This window comes from Camarhynchus parvulus, chromosome 3 (genome assembly GCF_901933205.1).
Source record: "Camarhynchus parvulus chromosome 3, STF_HiC, whole genome shotgun sequence".
NCBI lineage: Eukaryota > Metazoa > Chordata > Aves > Passeriformes > Thraupidae > Camarhynchus > Camarhynchus parvulus.
In genome coordinates this window covers 82,851,092-82,870,250 of record NC_044573.1, presented here as the reverse complement: position 1 = coordinate 82,870,250, position 19,159 = coordinate 82,851,092, and the positions used below count along the sequence as shown (strand labels likewise).

The 19,159-nt window shown below is 42.4% G+C and overlaps 1 protein-coding gene across 1 annotated transcript; it reads right to left on the bottom strand.

The window, feature by feature from the left end:
- Positions 1 to 4,340: 4,340 nt before the first annotated feature.
- Positions 4,341 to 10,362, bottom strand: FAM110C (family with sequence similarity 110 member C). Its single transcript, XM_030945788.1, has 2 exons — positions 9,091 to 10,362; positions 4,341 to 5,914 (listed from the first exon to the last, which is right to left on the bottom strand). The coding sequence occupies exon 1, from the start codon at positions 10,223 to 10,225 to the stop codon at positions 9,131 to 9,133; it is 1,095 nt and encodes a 364-aa protein (XP_030801648.1). The 5' UTR covers positions 10,226 to 10,362; the 3' UTR covers positions 4,341 to 5,914; positions 9,091 to 9,130.
- Between the last annotated feature and the right edge of the window lie 8,797 nt (positions 10,363 to 19,159).

The window sequence follows — 19,159 nt, the reverse complement described above, 5'->3', positions numbered from 1 at the left end:
AGGACAAAGTGTCATCACAGCTCTGAAAAATACCCACTAGAAGACATAAACCAAGCCAAAGATGATGCTACAAACAGGTATCAAAGAAGAAAACAATGAAAAGGAAGAACTATATAGATGAAAAAAGACTAGAGAGTTGGTCTCAGATCTTGTAGGCTTCTGCTTAACTACAGAGCAAATTCATTCCTTGACTTTTTGCATGATTAGTTCTTAGTTTCCTTAGGGCAGAAACAGAAAGATTGAGCAGAAGGGTGTAAAACCTAACTGAAAGCACTATTCAGGAAAAAAGATTACAGGAATGAGGATAAATAGAGCAGTGCCATGCGTAATGATTGGCACAGGAATGAGTTCATTGGAAATGTAAACACAGAAAGGGACGGGCAGAGAGGGCACAAGATGAGTAACTCAGAGCGATGAATAACTGCGGAAGTGGTTAAGACTTCCTGGTCAACAAAAACAGTGATGCAAGAAGGGGTTGGGCTAAAAGGAGGAATAGGAGCAGCACTCCCCTTGGTGTGCTCAGCTGCGCCTGCCTCCTTGTGTGTGGCTCCACATCTTGGTGCTTGTTGCTTCAGTGCTCTAATGCCGATCAATAACTGACCAATAATCACGTGGTTTTGTGTTGATGATTGCTATGCTCTGGTTACTGTTACTGACTATGAAAAAAACATACAAATTAGTACTCCTGTTGTGCTCTTCATTATTGAGGCAAACTGAAACTCAGACAACCACAGCTCTTAGATATTTTTAATAATTACTGCTGAGGCAACTCAAGTCTAGTACAAATGTGCAAGCTAATTTTACAGGATTTTGTGTTCTTTCAGTAACTAGATTGATTCCTGGAGATGGATATATGTAGCTGACTTTGATCTGGAAAGGGTTTTTTTTCCTGTGATACTGTTTGTTCTTCTGCTATATCACAAATTTTACTGGCAAGTATAATTGACCAAAATTCTCAACACCTTTTGTCATGGAGACCTTGACAGACTGCTGTTACAACATTGCCTGCAAATGAGCTGAGCAGTCCTTTCTAAGTTTATTTTATTTCCAAGGATGGGACATCTACCACCTCACTCTACAACATTATACTTAAGTGAATTGACGTAGTCCCCGTTCAGTACCACAGGATAAAGGCGGGATAAATGTGGCCCAACCAAAAAATGTCCTCAAATTTGAAGGCATCTCTTTGCAGAGTAAAGCCAAATTCTGTATTTGTTTATTCGCCTGCTGTTGACATAGCATAGCCCTTCTTTGGAAAAAGCTCTTGGAGATACTAAGTACTTTTGCAGTGGTGTGTTCAGAATGCCTCAACATCTACAATACATCTGAAAAGACCCTTTTCCTGGGTTCTTTCCAACACCAATTTACTACTCAGAGACAAATCAGAAGCAAAGCAGCGGATGGGTAAGCTGTGACTTTTAAAGGTTGCTTGCACTAGATGGTCTGAGAGCAGGAGCTTGCCAAACCTGACTTCTGGAAGAAATCCACTGGACTTCATAAAATATGGGATAAAGGTGTTACTTCAAAAATTACTTAAGAGCAATGTTCCTAAATGGTAAGCTGGGCTGTAGCCCAAGGTCCTTCTCAGACTACAATGGCTCTGTCGTCTCTGAGGCAGCAAGATGAGCAAAGGCTTGCTATGGGAGATTAACCTCCATAGAAAGGGGGATGAATGTATTTCACCCTTTCCAGACTAGCTTCATACCTTGCACTGATATAGGTCATGCAGGATTTGTGAGAGGAAGGTTACATGCCAGTGATAATAATGTTGCTCTTGGGTTTTTGTGGAAGATCCCAATCTGCACAGCAAGCATCTTTTAGCTCTACCTCAAGTTGCCTTCAAATGCTGGCTGGTGAAACACTTGAGTCTGAGCAGATTAGACCATATCAAAATTGTAACTATGAAACTGGAGTGCGTTAGTTTCTTGTAAAAGCTCACTGTATGCAACCATTATTTCTGCTCCTTTCTTCACAAAATAAATAAACAGAGATTTAGCATAATATACTGAATTCTTTCTGTGGAAAGTTAAGTCAAACAACAGTTTTTTATAAGATTCTGGAGATAATATATTTTTCAAGCAGAACTTCAAATTCCTTCCCACTTTGGACACTGGCTGAGATGAGTGTGATCTTGCCTGCAGCACATCGTAGCTTTTGACAGTGAGCAAGACCAAACAGAATACTACATTTGGAAAAAAATAGTACCCTTCAGAAATAAACTCTATCTTTTCAGCCATATTCCGAAATAAAAAAATTTAGAATATTGTAGAACAGCCTTAGCCTCATATAATTCAAATTTACTGATATTGAGAGATACTAGTTATTGTGCCACCTCCTTGAGAGATCCCATGCCTAAGCTCTCAGGCAGGGGTTCAGGCATGGCTCAGGGATGCATTGCACTTTGAGATGTTCACAGTTAAGTATCAGCCTCACTCACAGAGAAATTAATTCCCTAATGGGATTCCAGCTTTAAAATAATAGCACTTTAATGGAGACAGCAAAATAAAAGTATACTCTAAATAAACAAACATTACCTCTCAGAGTGGTAGTTTTATTTGTATGCATTCAAAAGCACATAGTTTGTTTCACAGGAATATAAGCATAACAATGGTGAAACATCCGTATCAGATCCGACTAGTATTCCATTTCAAGGGATTCAAAAGCAGATGCAAGAAACTTCACAGGAGGCAATGGCAGGACAACCTGCTCCAGAAAAAGTTTCTGCTTAATCCCCACCGATGTAATGCTTGGCCGATTTTACAAAACATGTACACTTATACCCCTTAGAAAAGTAATATATATATATAAAAATCTGTATTTCTTATAGATTTCTGTACAGTAATATTTACAATATATTGCAAAGATTTCAGTCTTATCTCCATATTCCAGACCATAAACCCCAGACTTTGACTTTGTACCTTTCTCCTGTTATGCCACAGCTGCAGACATTGCCCCTTGTCACAGCACTGGAGAACCATGAAACACTTGGGTGTAAACAGCAATTTGTTCTGTACACTTGCATCCCATTTGACTATTCTGTTTACATAGTTCTAGTCAAACAAAATAATTCAATTTATGGCTAGCCTTTGTCATCAGCTGCCATTTTAGACTCCCTAGACTATTGGAAAACCATTGCTAAAACTTCTGTTCAAACTGCAACAGCCCACTTTTCCAGTTTAACACCAAAGCTGGAAAATTCCACCCATCCCAAATAGTAAAAAAAAAAGAAAAAATTTTTTTTTTTTATTTTTGAGAAAAAGATAGGTAGTGGCTAGCATTAGCAAGTTCTTTTCATTTTGAAGGGTATGACTGAAAGACCCAGCAGAAGAAAGGAGAACCTCTACATGTAACAGTAACAGGAGTGGAATGAACACCAGAGCTCTCTCATCATTTGGAAAAAGCACTGAATTACCCATTCCCAAAACGTATGGGGAAAGAAGGTTGTCATCTATTTTTGTTCTGACATACAGGCAATGTGAATTATTAGCTTCCCCGAAGGTATTATTAAATAAAGGGAATCTACAGCTTAACAGGGAAAGATCTTAGACAGGTCCACATCACCTCTGAAAAAAATGGGAGTGCTTGGGATTCCTACAGAGTTTGAACAAAGCCAGAGAAATTTTGCCACATCAGTGTGGAAAGTCACCTGAACCCTATTGAACTACCCACAAAGACAAAAAGAGGGATTAAAAAAGTATTCAAATGGGTCCAGTTCTGATTTCACTAACCTCTGCCATAAAAACCCTCATCGATTTTCAGAAAGGCTGATGTTCAGTATTTTCAAGTAAATTAAACATATTCCATCCTAATATTGAAAACTCATGAGTAATACATCTTTCATCTTAACTTCTGAAAGTTGCTCAACTGACAGAGGAACAACAAATAGAAGTTTGAAAATGAAACAAAAATTTTCCTTGGAAACAAAACAGATTAATTCTCCTGTGGCAGGGCACTGGACTGTAACTCAAAAGATTTTTCCTGCACTCTGAACTATCTACAGTAATCCATGTTTTTGAAGAAAAGCATTCCTTAGCTCTGATATATAAATATATGTGTGGTACAGCATCCTGCTGTGAGCATGAACAGAACAGATACATCAGATTATGCTCCTGACTAATAAACCTAGACTGTGATCCTTAAAAACCTGCACCTTTAGTGTATAAATCTTATCATATTAGCAGCATCTTGAAGTTTTCCGAGAATCATCCTTTTATAATAATGCAACAAATATATATGGAGATTTCGTTATGGAAGAAAGTATCCACATATGCTACCTTCTCTATAAGTTTGAAGGAGCTCACATAAACTACTTTGTTTTCTCCAGCTGAAAAGTGGTTCCACAATTATTTTATCTGGAATCGTTATCTAGTAATCTTAAGAACTTCAGACATGCAGGCCTTAGTACCTAACACTAGAAACAGAAGACATTGCATTTCCAAACTGGTGCTGTAATTGAGAACTAACCATCCAAGGACTGACAAGCACATTTAAAACCCATGGAAGTGCAACTCAGGTGATATTTAGCTGACGTCGATGAGCTCTTCAAGGGCAACTCTTCCACAACCATGGTAACACAAAGTAAGCTTTTAACCTCTGCAGGACCAACAGCTGAAGTCAACATTGTGCCAGTCAGGCAGCTTTCACAGATGGGTATCACTGCAAATGAAAGGGAAAGTGGCTTTGGCCTTTTTTTTTAATTGTTTTGTGGTTTGCAATGTCCATATAGAAATGCTTTGAGTTTTTAGCAAGCAATGACAATTTGGGGTGTTTGAGGCATAGCCAGCAAATTCCATGAGTTACTGCAGAGGCCTCATTCACTAATGATCCAAGTATCACCTTTGAAAACATGTTTAGCTCAGGCAGCCCAAATGAAGCATTTTACTGATGACACTGAGTGAGGTGTTGTGTACACTGGGTGTCATCAGGACATTCCCTGGCCTGGCTGTGCCCTAACACACCTTCCTGCTTTGCACAGCCCTAGTGCAGACTCACACTGGGGAAGTGTGGCTCAACACAGCTCCCTAATACCATGCTGTAACAGCCTGCTCACTCACTGCCTAAAACTAAAGGTATTACACCATGACTGTCAAACCTTGCAATGTGTACCATGTCAGACGCAGGCACACACTGCAAACAAACTGTGCCGTTCTGCAAGGCAGAAACAATGCAAAACCTCCTTCAATACCTGTTTCCTGGAACCATGCTCCTGGAAGTATCTGGTGCTATTCTTTCTCAATGGCTGAGCAAGCTATGTGACAACCAAGCAAGAGCAAACTAGATGGATACAAGGTACACTGATTTGGCTTGCACGCTCTCAAGGAAAGAGAGGTTTGGCAGGGATTTAGCTAACATGTTTGCCAAGTATCTCAGAAAAGGCTGCCACAGTGAGTCCTCACAAGCCAAGCAAATGATGGTGAATGATGTCAGGATGACCTCTGATCAAACAGCCCTGTTAAGGCAGAGCCTTTGGACATCCAGGTGGAGTCTGTCTGCAAGGGAACACCTGACGCAGAGGTCATTGCCACTTCATTCCCACTTTCTCCCCCCATCCCTGTTGACAAATTCATTGCTGGAAAGAGATGGGTGCACAAAACAGACCTTCTGTCACAGCCTGGAATGACACCCTGAGGCAGTGAGCTGATGTTGAATATTATTGTGGATGGCAGCTGCTACCATGCTTCAATTTTCCAGGGGATTTTGTTTCCTGCTGTCTTGCTGGGGCACAGTTCACAATCTCCACTTTTCATCGCGGTCTTGGACATCCTTGGGCTTGACAAGAGTGAGGCTTCCAGGGGATGGGGGTGAAGGCAGGAAACAACGACAAAATACTAAACTTGGACAAAGTACACATAAACCAGATGAGGGAACAGTTTCTTCCTGCGTCTGGTTTTGTTCAACTTCCAAGTCAACAATTCTGAAGAAAGAAGAAAAATAGTGTCATTTGTTATTTATCACATCAGACAAGCTTAAGGTGATACTCTTAAAGCTTTTATTCAGCTGCCTGTGGCTACTGCCAACACAGTAAATTACCCTCCCTGGAGATTTCCACTTGATTAATGCCCACCCATTTAAGAATGATGAGAAACTCAAGGCTGAATAATCTTCATTCAGCTCAGGAAGGAGGATGCAGAGTGAACCCTCTTCCTAGAATCAAGCAGAACTGACAGTGAGAGGAACTGAACTGCAGAGGTCAACCCAGGCAGCTTTCTACCAAGAAACAGCAGTGACCATCTTGCTAAGGACCTCAGTTTTCTGAAGCTCACAAACCACACTCTGCAATCATCTGTCTGATGAAACATGCTAAAGAACCTGATCCTTCAACCAGCTCTTTTATTTACACAGTGCTCCACCAGGTCCCAGAGAGCTCATGAAAAATTAAACAGAGAACATAAAATATGAATGGAATGATCACTGGCCCATAAAAGCTCTGCAGTTCTTGAAAGGTGTTTTATACATAAGGAATGTTGGGATTGCAGAAATAAGGTTTCTGCCTCATTGTCCAAAGAAGATGCAACAATTTTCAAGCCTCTGTAGAAAACCAGGAACTTCTAAGGATGTGCCTAGGAACACCAGGAAAAGTACGTTGCTCCCTAGCACAGAACAGAAGTCCACTGCCCTTTAATAAGCAAGCTAAACAGGGCCAAACACTTGGCTATTGTGAAAACATACAGATACCTGACTTGATGCTGTATTGTCAAAGTGTAGAACTGAATGAAAATTTAGACCAGAACTACAAGGCTCATCTTGCAACCACATGACGATAAACAACTCTCTCCTTAAATTCTGTTCAGTAAATGTAGTATTTAACTTATGGTAACTGTTGATGACCCTTGTCCTTTCTTCTGGGTGCAGTGTACAGGTATTTTTAGCTGACCTTTCTGAACTTCCCACTTCTGTGGCCTAAATGATAAGTATGTTCTCAGTTTTCAGAAACTACCTGACAGATGAGATCCAACAGCTGAGAGTTTGCCCTAATATTCTTAAAATTAGGTTTATTAATAAGGACCCTCTGAATTAGTCTTTCCTAGGCTGTCAAATGAATTGCTACCAGAGTAAATAAAGTAACTGCAGAATAGGATCACTTGAATAAACTTGATGGTTTTTTCATTGAGATCTTTTCACCACTTTGTTAAGCTGTGTACTACAATTTTCTCTTATATGGTAAAAATAAAAAGCCATTGACCAAGCTCATGTGAGGTTACACTGGTTCAGCTCCTGGTACTTCCCACCCTCCCACCCTTGCCTTTGCCCTGCTGCAGCACCTCCTCTGCAGACTGCATGATCCCAGGGGTGCTCACCAACATCTCCTGCCTCAGCTGCAGCACTGGACACGCTTGGCAAATGGATGGGGAAAGGACCAGCTGCTCCCTCTGGAGCCAGCTCTGTGGTGATGACCTGGACCTTACCCCCATCAGGGGCATTCAGGAGCAAACAGGCTTTTATTTGGTTGTTTTTCTTGTGTGGTTCATGCTTGCTGGAATCTGCCTCCCATCCTCTCGTTTAGCAAGGCTGGCAGCTGCAAGCAGCTTCACAAAACCACCACCTTCCTCATTTTGTTTGGTGTATCTCCCTGGCCTTTTATCACAGAAGGATGACAAAGGAAAAATAATTAGTTTGGGAGAGCCCTTTCTTCTCTCTAAAATTATTTGGGAAAGGATTTGTTACATAACAACATTTCTTTTAAGCTGTCAGCCAGATACCTGAGAACATTCTAATCAGCACAGCCTTGAAAAGTTTTTGTAAAATAACTCTCTCCCTGTCTTCCTCCTCTTCCAGGAAGAAAATAGACTTTTGAGAAAAATTCTAATACTAAAGATGAACCAAATTTCACATCATTAAAAACAGTTTCAAGTAAATGTATTTTTATCCTATATGAATTAAAGGAATTTAGAGTGACAGCCTCACATCCACACGGGAATGAGGCTCAAGCACTACAATTCTCCACATTCTTGGGCCCATGTGCTCTATCAACAGCTGTATCTACACGAAATGATGTTCTTCTCATGCACCAATTACCAACTGTCAGAAAATATACACGTAATCCTTCATATCAAGACCTACTCATGAAATTTTTAAATACCTCACGGTAAGCTGTGCTAGTTATCCTAGGGGCTTCATGTACTGGAAGAAGAAAACTCCTATCTCATGGATTATCAACACCACAGGCTCTATGAATATAGTTCTCTTCCAGGAGATCATATGCAAAGTAAACACCGCTTTTATTAAACCCAGGACACTGGCTTTTACCAGAGCTAAATTTGTTATGTTTCTGTCTGTGAAGTAATTGATTTCTAAGCCTAGATCCACACTTTTGTGTTAATTATCTTTAGTTTAAAACACTGGAGCACTCCTCTGACCAAGGCGAACCGCACATCCCATTCCCAGCTACCAGCAGCAAACCAGACAGCAAAACCCACTGCAGAGGAACACCCAAACTCTCTGAAATGCCATGAGGTCACATGGAACAAACTTTTAGGGTCCCAACAGGAAGCCATGGAGGAAATAAGATTTATAGCAGGGCACTGAATCAGTTTTGCTTTTCTGATACTTGGGGGTGTCTGTGTGTAAGGAGAAGGAGAGAGACTGAAGTAAAGGGGAAAACTGTAGCAGTGTAGTGTAAATACAGTGCACTCCTGATGAGTAATAATTTCAGCAGTACAGTATAAATACTGGGTACTCCTAATTAGTAGTAGACTCGTCAGTCTGTTATCCAAATAACTGTAACTAAAGGTTGCATACATTTCCAAGGCTTTTTCCTAGCATTTAATATAGCAGAAATTAGAAGAAATAAGATATTTGCAAAGCAGGAATCTGCAAAGTGCAGGCATCCTTCACAGACACTGACTCTAATTTCCTGTGGGGGGTCTGATCTAAACCTGGCAAGCTGCAAACATTTGCTTGTTTGTATTTTGTTTTTTGTAATAACACAGATTTCTGCTTTGCAAAAAGAGCCATACCTGGAACATGTGGTACACAAAACACATTTTCCTTCAGCCCTTCCTGAAGAGACTAAGACAAACCATGAGAAGTTAACTGCTCTCTAAAAAGGAAAGAGAAACGCCAATTGTCAGGGCGAGGCTCTGCACACACCTTGAGTTCACCAGGCTCCAACGCATGCTGGATGAAGCCATCACGCCAGTTCCTGGATCACCTTATTGGTCTCCTTGGCTTTCTTACACGTGTACAACCATTTGATTATCCGAGCGTTGCGCTCAATCACCGAGGTGCTGCTGGGGACCTGCTCTGTGAGTTCGTCCTCCAGCAGCCCCTCGTCCCCGCTGTGCCGCGTGAACTCGCTCTCCGATGTTGCCACGCTGATGCTGCGGATCTTGAAGGAGACATTGTCAGACACCACAGAGAAGTTCTCTCGCCCAAGATCCTCAATGACCTCCTGCTCCAGGCCACAGTACTTGAAAAATGTTTCAAACTCAGCGAAGGACTTGGAGTAGCGAGAGCTGATGTCGGACTGGGAGCGATGGAGACCTCTCCTCTTCACCTCCTTGACGTCTTCGGGAGGTGCACTCAGTTTTGAGGGTCTCTCGTGCTCCTTTGTACATACCCCTGCCCCTTCAGTGCTCACAGGGATAGTCTGCACCGCTCCGTGGTCGCTTGGCTCACGGTCACCATCTTTTGCTGAGACAGGCTCGCTGCACTCGGTGGCTGCGACGTCCTCCATGACTCTGGGCAACGCAGGGGAAGCCAACTGCTTCTCCTTTATGGACCCATGGAAGATCCTCCTCACCAAATTCCCCCGTGAGCTGTCCTGGCTTTGACCTCTGCCGAGCTCACATTTCTGACGGTAGATCACCAGGGAATCCGGCCGCATCTGCCTCTTGGTGCTGCGCCTGGCGATGGGGGGGCCGTGCTGCAGGGGGGCTCGGCAGGAGCTCCCGGCCGTGCCCAGCTCCCGGGGCTTCGCGCCCGCGCCGCTGTCCGGCTCCCGGCTCGCTGCTTTGCTCCCCACGGAGCAGGTCTCGCTGCTGCTCTCCGAGGCTGAGCTGAGCGCGATGACGGGGTCCTGCCTGCTGCCGATGACCTGCTGGCTCTTTACGTACTTGGCCTTATCGGCGGCCAGTCTCTCCACGGCACTTTTCCTGCCCGGCTTGCCGGCCTCCAGCTGCCTGCGGAGGTACTCGGGCCCCTTGTTGAGGAGCCGCAGGGGGAGGGAGGAGTGCAGGTCGGAGATGGCGTGCATTCCCACGGCCCGGGAGAGTTCAGCTGGCATAGCAATTTCAGGGACGCGGATCCTGCTTCCAGTCCCGAAAGGGAAGTGGGATAAGAAAATTTTTAAAAAATTTTTAGAAAGGGAAAAAAAGGAAAATTGCGGTGTAGGACAGCCCGGGCGCGCAGGCGGCAGCACCGCGCTCCAAGGGCCGCGCTCCCCGCTCCGTCGGGGCGCCGCGTGTCCGGCCCGCCCGCCGGCAGGCACAGCCAATCCCGGCCGGCAGGAAGGCGGGGAGGGAAGGAGGGAGGGAAGGAGGAAAGGAGGCAGGAGCCGCCCTGGGGAGGCAGCGGCCCGGCTCTCGCCGCCTCCCGCGGCGCTGGGGCGGCCGGGGCTCCGAGGGCTCGGCGTTGCTGTGGGGACGGGGCGCCAGCTCCGACCCCGGGGCACTCGTGGGGTTTGAGGGCTCCCCTCAGAACCGTCCTGTCCCAGGCCGCCGCCTGGGAACGGGGCGCTGCTTGAGGGCTGACCCGGCAGACCCCAGCGCATCTTCCCCTTGGGGGCCACCACCTGGCCCCACTCCCTTCGCGGCCCTTACGCGGTGCGTTCTCCCCGCGGGTTTCACTGCCCGGGGGCTGCGCTCCAGCGGCAAACCTGGGAATGATCGGGAAAGGACGGGACGGGCTTCCAGAGCACAGCGGCAGCGCAGAGTCCGGGCACGCCCGGCGGGCAGCACGGCCGTGCCCCCAGCCGTGCCCCCAGCCGTGCCCCCAGCCGTGCTGGCGGCATCCTGCCCTTCCCGGGCAGCGGCAGCAGCAGCAGGGACACGTCTGTCCCTGGGCCACTGCTGTGCTCGTGTAAAGTGTAAAGTGCAGTGGAATGGCATCAGTCCGAACTGCGTGTCGCGAATCTTTGCCCTTCGGAAACACAGGGCAGAATTCCCATCTGGGGCTGCCAGACAGAGCCATTGGCTGTAGTGTAAACTCCGAAAATTAGACTTGTAAGTCAGCTACCTGGGGCAGTTCAACTCTAACTCGTGATCTCATGTGAGATGCACTCTAATAACTGAATTATAGATAACTTTTGTTCTAATACAGAACCAAAAGCCAGTTTATATATGCAGGTTTTTTCATGCATATTTTTTACTGATTTGGCTTGGTTTTAATTTGTTTATTACTTCTAGAATGCTTTTGTGGTGAATGGTTCATACTTCATCTTTCCAGTCAATAAATTGTAGCCAACAAGTTTAGAAAGGAAGATACGAGCCTCCCTGTCCTCGTTGAAGTTTCAGGGTACACCGCTTTGCTGCAGCAAGGTTCTCACTGAGGCAAGAGAAAGGTTACCATCAGCCCTAGAGTCAGAGTTTGGGCTAGCTCTTCAGGGAAGACCTTCTTATAAACACACAAAACAGAAATTCTCTTACCAACATGGTTCTACTGCTGGTTTTCCCCTTAATTTTACGTCATCCTTGTTTCTAGACGTGTAGGTCTGAACTCCAGAAGCCCTATAACACAAACAGCTGCCTGTTCGCAGCAAGAATTCCAGATATGCTTGTCTAAATCATGACTGAAATTTGTAACATACCTTGAGACCACTTAGACTGAAATTCTTGTTGATATGTAGAATGAGTGCAGTTCTTTGAGAAATAACTTTTTTTTTTTTTGTTTTACAGGTATACAAGTAGAACTGGTTCACATAACAACTTACCTAAAATCAATATTCTTGAAAACTGAGAGACAATAATAAAAGTTTAAGCACAGTTAATTACTAACATTGCTAACACTCTTACATATCTGTGATACACAGAGTATCACAGATGTGTAAGAGTGTAGTTAATATCTTTACATATTGGAATGCTTCATGGGATGCTGGGCATATAGATAGAAGGTTGATGTTTTCTGACAATTATTCTAAACAATAAGCTGATTGACATAATGAGTTTAGTAATGAGATACTAAGGTTTAATTCCCATATTGACAAATCTGCCTTAATTTTTTCCTTCAACATTTTCCTTGGTGTTCTATGGCACTGAATAATGCAATAACACATATTCACATTTCTCCATTCATTTTATTTTGTGTTTGTTCCAAATTCTAGTGTCTTGTAGAAGCTTTAAGACCTTGCAAAAAAAAAATTAATTTGCATTCATTTGAAATAATAAGAAAAATGAACACACACAAGTATCAATTAGAGGGGTCCTATTAAACAACTACAATTCACTTATTTATCAAAGCTGTTCATTCACTCCCTGCAATATTATATAGTTTTTCTCAATATTATATTCATTCACTCCCTGCAATATTGTATAGTTTTTCTCTTTGTGTTTAGAGTTGATATACAAAACCAATTTTAAAACATTGCTTTTGATGGAAAAAAAAGGTTTAAAAGATTTTCAAAAAATTGATATATTTTCCTTTCTCTTAAAATGTCCTTGGTTTAAATGCATGCCTGAAAGACTTTTGATGGAATATTTTCATTTTCCAGCCAGTTTCATCCTTGTCTCACTGACAAAAGTAGATGTGAGTTTTGATTTTCCATGAAGTGCATGTCACAAGAAATTTCTCATGAAAAATTGCAACAGCAATTTCCAGCTGACTTTCCAGATATATGAGATTCTTTTCCCTGAGAATCCTGGGTGATGACAACAACATTTAAGGGGAAGAAGGGTCTTCCCAGGGTTAGAAAACATTGCAAGCAACAAAATTCTGTCTCCCTTTAGCAAGGTACATCAATATAGCAGCTTCACAATTAAGTGATATTTTAAATATATTTAGGTCACATACTCTAAAACTTAAATGCATTTTAGTTTAAATGTGATGTTCTAATTTGAAATGCTTATATTTCTATTTTTTGGAATTAGCTCTTATATTTATGGATATACTCTTAGAGTATTTTAAGAAGAGGGAGCCCTTGTATTTCTTCCTTCTGGAAAGCAGAGAGAAAGAGACTGTTCTATGAGAGTCCCAAGCAAACCTTTGCCCCTGTCCCAGAACAGGCTTGCAGATAATAAAAATGAAATAAAAATGGGTGCAGCAGCACCCATCCCTCAGCCTGTCAGCTGCCATCAGTCTCCCTCTGGCACCAATGCATTAGACAAAGGTAAGAGAGGCAAGTCCTGCACACACTAAACCTGAGCTGACACAAAGAGTTTCCCACGGAAGGAGAGTTCTGCAAAACACCTTTGAGTCAGCTGGCATTTCAAGTTATCACAAAACACAAAGCAGTTAAATTTTATGTGAGGTAAGAAAAAACACTTCTCACTGAGTTTTTATTAATAAGGGATGTTTTCAGAGCACAGCTAGAGTCCGAGCCAGAGGAAAGCCAGAAACAGGACTGGTACAATGGCACTGCAAGCAAACAGTACAATGTGTGCAAAGCTTAGTTCATTGCTGTCACTGCTCCCACCCCATTGCCAGTGTCAGTGACACTCTGATTTATAGTGGTCAAAGGGCAAAAATGAAGTGGTGGCAGTGGGAGGTCAAGGCAAGGAGGAAAGAAGAGAAAGCCCTAACAGAAATAGGACACACCCATTTTGGGACACAGCTGTGTCCCAGCCAGGACTGAGGTTTGTGCCCCCAGCAGCTCTCAGTGCTGAGTGCAGGTGTTGCAGCCCACATCAGGGGGGGATTCACTTCCACTGTGACACTGAGTGGTGCCACTGAGTGTCCTGTTTGCTGCACTGGGGGCATGTAAAACAGCCACAACACAGAAATGAACAGTTTCCAAACAGCTGTCTCCAGTGGGGACATTTTAGGCCTTTCAACATGAAAACAGAGACTGTACTGATTCTCTCAGATTCTCTCAACAGAAGGTATAGGCATGCCTGTACATCTTCAGGCAGAATTTTAAGACTCAGAGCTTGAGCACTGTGTGGCAGAGGCAGACCCACATCACTTGTATGTCTTCTTTTAACCTCTCCCACCACTGCCAATTGCTTAGCATCCTTTTCACCATTGTGGTTTTGGGTTTTTTAATTCATTAGATAGCTTGGCATCTTAATCAGAAAACATCTTCCTCCTAAAACCAATCCAGCTTGCTCTCAACTGTCATTAGTGGGCTTCATTTTTTGGAAATTCAGGTGTACCATTTTCCAGGCTGAACAACCATCATGGATCTCAACAGGAGTGTGTAATTTACATCACAGGGATTCATGGCAACATATGGGGAGCCTTATTAGAACAGAGAGCAGAAGAAAAGTGATGGAGTATCACAGTGAAAGCAAGAGATGAAAGAAAGAACAAATGCAACATGCATTACACCAGGCAGTTACAATGGGGAATGTGCTAGCCATAGCATGACTATGACCCTTTTAATGCCTTCTTATCCATGCAGCACATCTGAGCCTACACTAATTCCTTTTTTTCATACACCTCTCACGTGCCTAAAATGTAAAAATAAAAAAATCCAACCCAGGTTTGGTGCCTAACATATTTAAGTGTGTGTTAAAATATTGAGATTGAATATTTTGATATGAAAGGGCTGATATGTTTATCTATCATGCTGTCTGATCAAATTCTCTGAGTAATTTGTAAAGGAAGAGAAGAGCCAGAGTTTTCACAGTAAAATACAGCTATGATGCTCTAAAGGAAATAAGTAATTGAACTCCCAGAACAACTCTGTTTGATCCTGAAAGGGATTCCTTGAATTTGAATTGAGATACTTCATGAAGGAATGCGTGTTACATGTGTTAAAGAAAAAGGTTCTTACTGTTGCTTCTGTCGTGTAGGAGTTGGATAAATGTTCTCACAGTGTTCCCCATAGGCCTAGTCATAGCTTGCAGTTGTAAAACTGCCTCTCTGTGTTTGCAACACCCTCTACCAACCAACCAAACTCAAACACAGTCACTTCACCCAACACAGGGATGGGTCAGGGCACTTCTTAAATACTTCATGAATTTTATAAGCAGCATTGCTGCAATCATCAGCATTTTTATCCACACGATTTTCCTCTGTAAAGGTAGCCTGCTAGGCTAGTCTCATGTATAGTTAGCTTTGATCATAGAAAAACCCTTTCATGTCATCTAAAGCTAAAACCCGTAAAGGTTTAAAGCCATCCCTGATGTTTTAGGGAACTTCCAGCATCGGTGTGTCACCCCTTTGCTGTCTGCTTGCCTGGCAGATGCCTAAAACAATCAGGGCAAAGCTTTTGCTACTGCTGTGCCAAGGCAGTACATGTCTATCAGTGGGCCTAAGCAGGTGAGAGATAGTGCACACTTATGTTCCATGAATTCACTATGTATTCACACACAGACAGATTAGGAAGTACATGAAAGGTCGCTGATTATTGAACTTCTGACAGAGAATTGCCTGTTGTCTGTTACATATCATTTATATCATGGTAGTTGGGATACTCACCTGGCAAGCGTGAGAGACAATCTTCCCCTCCCAGATTTGCAACAAACCTTCAAAACTGGATTTCTTGCTTCCCAACACAGTAGTTAGTTATAATGTGGGTCTGTAGTTCATTGTCACTCAGATTCTGGTCCTGAAAACATGTATGTTTTGCTTCTCTAATTAGAAATTTACTGAAGGCAATGGTCCGAAGATATTCATTCTATAATCTAGTGTGCATGCACCTAGGAATTTAATGGAATTTTAGTTACTCTTGCAAAGTGGAAGGATTTATCAGAGAAGGTTGAAAAATCTCACCTTCAATGTTGTTTAAGGTGTGCACTAGAGATGTGTGTTCAAATCATGGAATGGTATCTGAAAACTTCATCTCTTCCAGCACACTTGCTGACATGCTGCTATAAGCTCTCCCAGTCTCATTTTCAATGATACAGACTTGAGTGTAGAAATCAAACAGCAGGATATGTTCATATTTGAAAATCCCAGTGATGCATAGGAAGCAAACAACACCCAGAGCACTCTTCAGACTTTTGAATGTCCAACCAGCTTATGCAGGTATTGCCCCATTCAGACACTGACTGCTGGAAATCCCATTCCCTATTGGTCTTATCCATTTTCTGTAGAGTATATCAATGTTTTAGAACAAGTGGTGAGTCACTAAACTCAAAATGTTTCTATTAAAACAAATTTAGTCACATTATCATTGAGAGAATGCCCATCATAGAGCTCTTTTTAAATGTAACTGAATAAATTTGACCAATACTATGATGGGGACAACTCCTAATATTTGAAGAAACCCATCTGTCAAACACCAAAACACTGGCAATATCACCAAAGGAGCACAGTATCAGAACTTGGAATGCATGGATACGTATAACATGTGAAGACTGTCATCTGTCTAAGGTTTTAATACCAAATTGGATGAGATCATGGTATGTCTTTCACAGGGATTTCTTGTAGTCTTTCTAAAGATACAGCTAGCAGTCGTTCATTCTTTCTTATCAAATGATTGAAAATTTAAGTCTCTGTTCTTATGAAATCTATGGAGAAATGACCAGTGTTTTATCTGTACTTCCTATGTAATAATTTGGGGCTGAAAGAGATCTTGCATGGTCTCTCTAGCAGGGTCATGGGCAAGTGAACTCTGCATGTTACCTTTCCACAGAAGGAGCCAGTGCTTTTCATTGCTGCGATACCTTGATGTTTTCTCTGATTTTTCAGTGCTTAGAATCTCTCCTAGATCCCTAAGGATGTGGGTTTGCCATTCAGTTCTTGATGGACCTGTGATAATTAAAGGAGACTGTTGGAATATAGACTGTCTAAGGACTCCAAAGGGTAATTGGTTTTTACTGTTTAGGCACAAGAAATATGCAAATATAGGAAAACTGATAAATGTGCTTGTATGTATTAATGCAGCTTTTTTGCTTCTCCTTTCTAAGAATTTTCAGGTCTCCTTCAGTTTGCTGATGCAAGAGCTCCTTTTAGAGTTTAGATGGGAAAATGAACTAATTTATCAAGACAGTTGCCCTGCCAAGGACAAACGTTTTTACATTTCATAGTCATCAGTCACTATACCTCTGAAAGTGTGGTGGTTTGTTCTGTCACTTTCTGAAGGACTCTTGTACAGTTCAGACATAAAAGGCAAATATCTTCCAAGCTCAAAAGGGAACCTGCACCCTGCCCTGTCTGTATGTACAGAGGATATAGATAGGCTGTGCCTCCTAAGCCTGGCTTTGGGAATCAGCACAGGCTATTGGCTATTTCCAACTATCCTATTTGGCTAACAAGTGAGTTAAATAGTGTAGATGTTGTCAAATCACATCTGGTTTAGTCTTGAGATCAGAGAATAAATCTGAGCCCACACATGTGGATGCCATGGGACAGAGAGAGAGAAACGGCAAGCGTTTCTCACAGTGGCTTGTGAGAAGTTTTAGGGAGTTGGAAAGATGTGATAACTTGTTGACTATAAACAATTTGCAGGTAGTGTTTTTCTACTTTATTTTTCTGTTCCTCTCAAAGACAGTGTGTGAGAAAAATGTTTGTTAGTTAGCCAATAGAATAGAACCTATTGTACCACTCTATAAAAACCGCCTGGTTCTTTTGAATAAAACCTCCTTTACCTTTTCTACAATCCTGCCTCTTGCCTGTTCCTGCCTTGACCTCGGCACAAGAGTGACACACAGATGCAATTCTGAATCCTCACTACAAATTTAATTAATTATCTGTTTGACCTTCTCTAGATAATCACCATGACATGCAGCAGTTCTGCGTATAGGCTAAATGTGAATTTGACTGAGTCCATTCGATAATTTTCAGCTTTGGTTTGGGAAGATGAGTAATTTTCTGTTACACTATGGAGTTGTGTTTTAACTAAGCTGGGCAACATCTGTGTTGCAAGGGGGTTCTCTGACACAGTTGTTTATGTGATGAAATCTAGCCTTGTCTTGCCTTTGCATTTCAGAGTCCTTCTAAATGCACCCCAGCATGACCTGAGCTCCACATAACAACAGAAGAACATTCACAATACTCTTGCAATGACCTGACTTCAAATTCTCGATGTACATGAATTTGTCTTGAAAGTCAAAACAGATTTCTTCTAATCTGATTGACTCCAAAGATTAAATAACATCTTGGATAAAGACAGTAAAATAGCTTAGCTGTTCAGTATCATTACATCAATTCCAAAGCTATGCAAAACAAATAAACATAAGGCCCAGCATTCAAGCTTCATTAGGTTTATGTTGCACAGCTACATTAAACAAAATTACAGATTCAGTAAGATCTTATCATGCTGATGCAGCAGCTGCTCTGGACAGGATCACACAGTTATTCTAATTTGCAGGTTTTTCTAGAAAACAGTAGTTCAGACCTCTTCCATGAACAGGCCCACCCCTGCCCTGCAACCTTTAAGTCAGGTGCTAGCAAGACGCTAAGCCCTGGCTGAAAAAGCAGATTCAATGAGCAGAAAAGGGCTGGAGATTTTAATCATTCATCCCATATGACTATTCATTGTCCATCCAGTAATTTACCTGTCAGAAAATGGTTTTCTACCACTTTCTTGTTATTTTCCTTTTTTACAAGTACAGCTGGTACAGACACCTAATTTATGGCACCCTCTCTATAAACTAACCTATATGTTTAATTCTTTCTAAGACAACTTTTAAAGACAAATATGAAACAGGAAAAGCTTCCTGGATTTCTGAAGTAGATGTCAGGGCCATTTGGGCTTTACTAGAGCCTGAGTTGTGAGGTGGTGGACTAAACTAAGGTGTGGGTTGTGACCTGATCGGTGTGGGGGGTCAGAGAGGGAAGGTGGGCATTCATTTCCACTCTGCCTTTGCTCTGGAGCCTCCAGTGACCCTTCTCCAGAACACACAAGACCCCTAGGTGCTGCTCAGAGAGGTTCCACCCCCAGAGCCACTGCAAAGGGGTACATGGAGACAGCTCCTCCAGGTTTTGTTCCTTGTGCCCATGGGCTCCTTCACCCTGCACCCTCAGGCAACGAGACAAATAAGGCAAAAACCCTAATAGTTGATCATATGATATTTTTGAACACCTATTTAATTTCCATTCTTAATGTGACCCATTCATTTAGTTTTTCTATATAGATTTCAGGATTCCTTTTTGTGTATTTAACTTTTCTGTAAAT

What these genes read in the sequence shown, in the direction of transcription:
- FAM110C (XM_030945788.1), bottom strand. Translation starts at nt 10,225, where the DNA reads ATGCCAGCTGAACTCTCCCGGGCCGTGGGAATGCACGCCATCTCCGAC.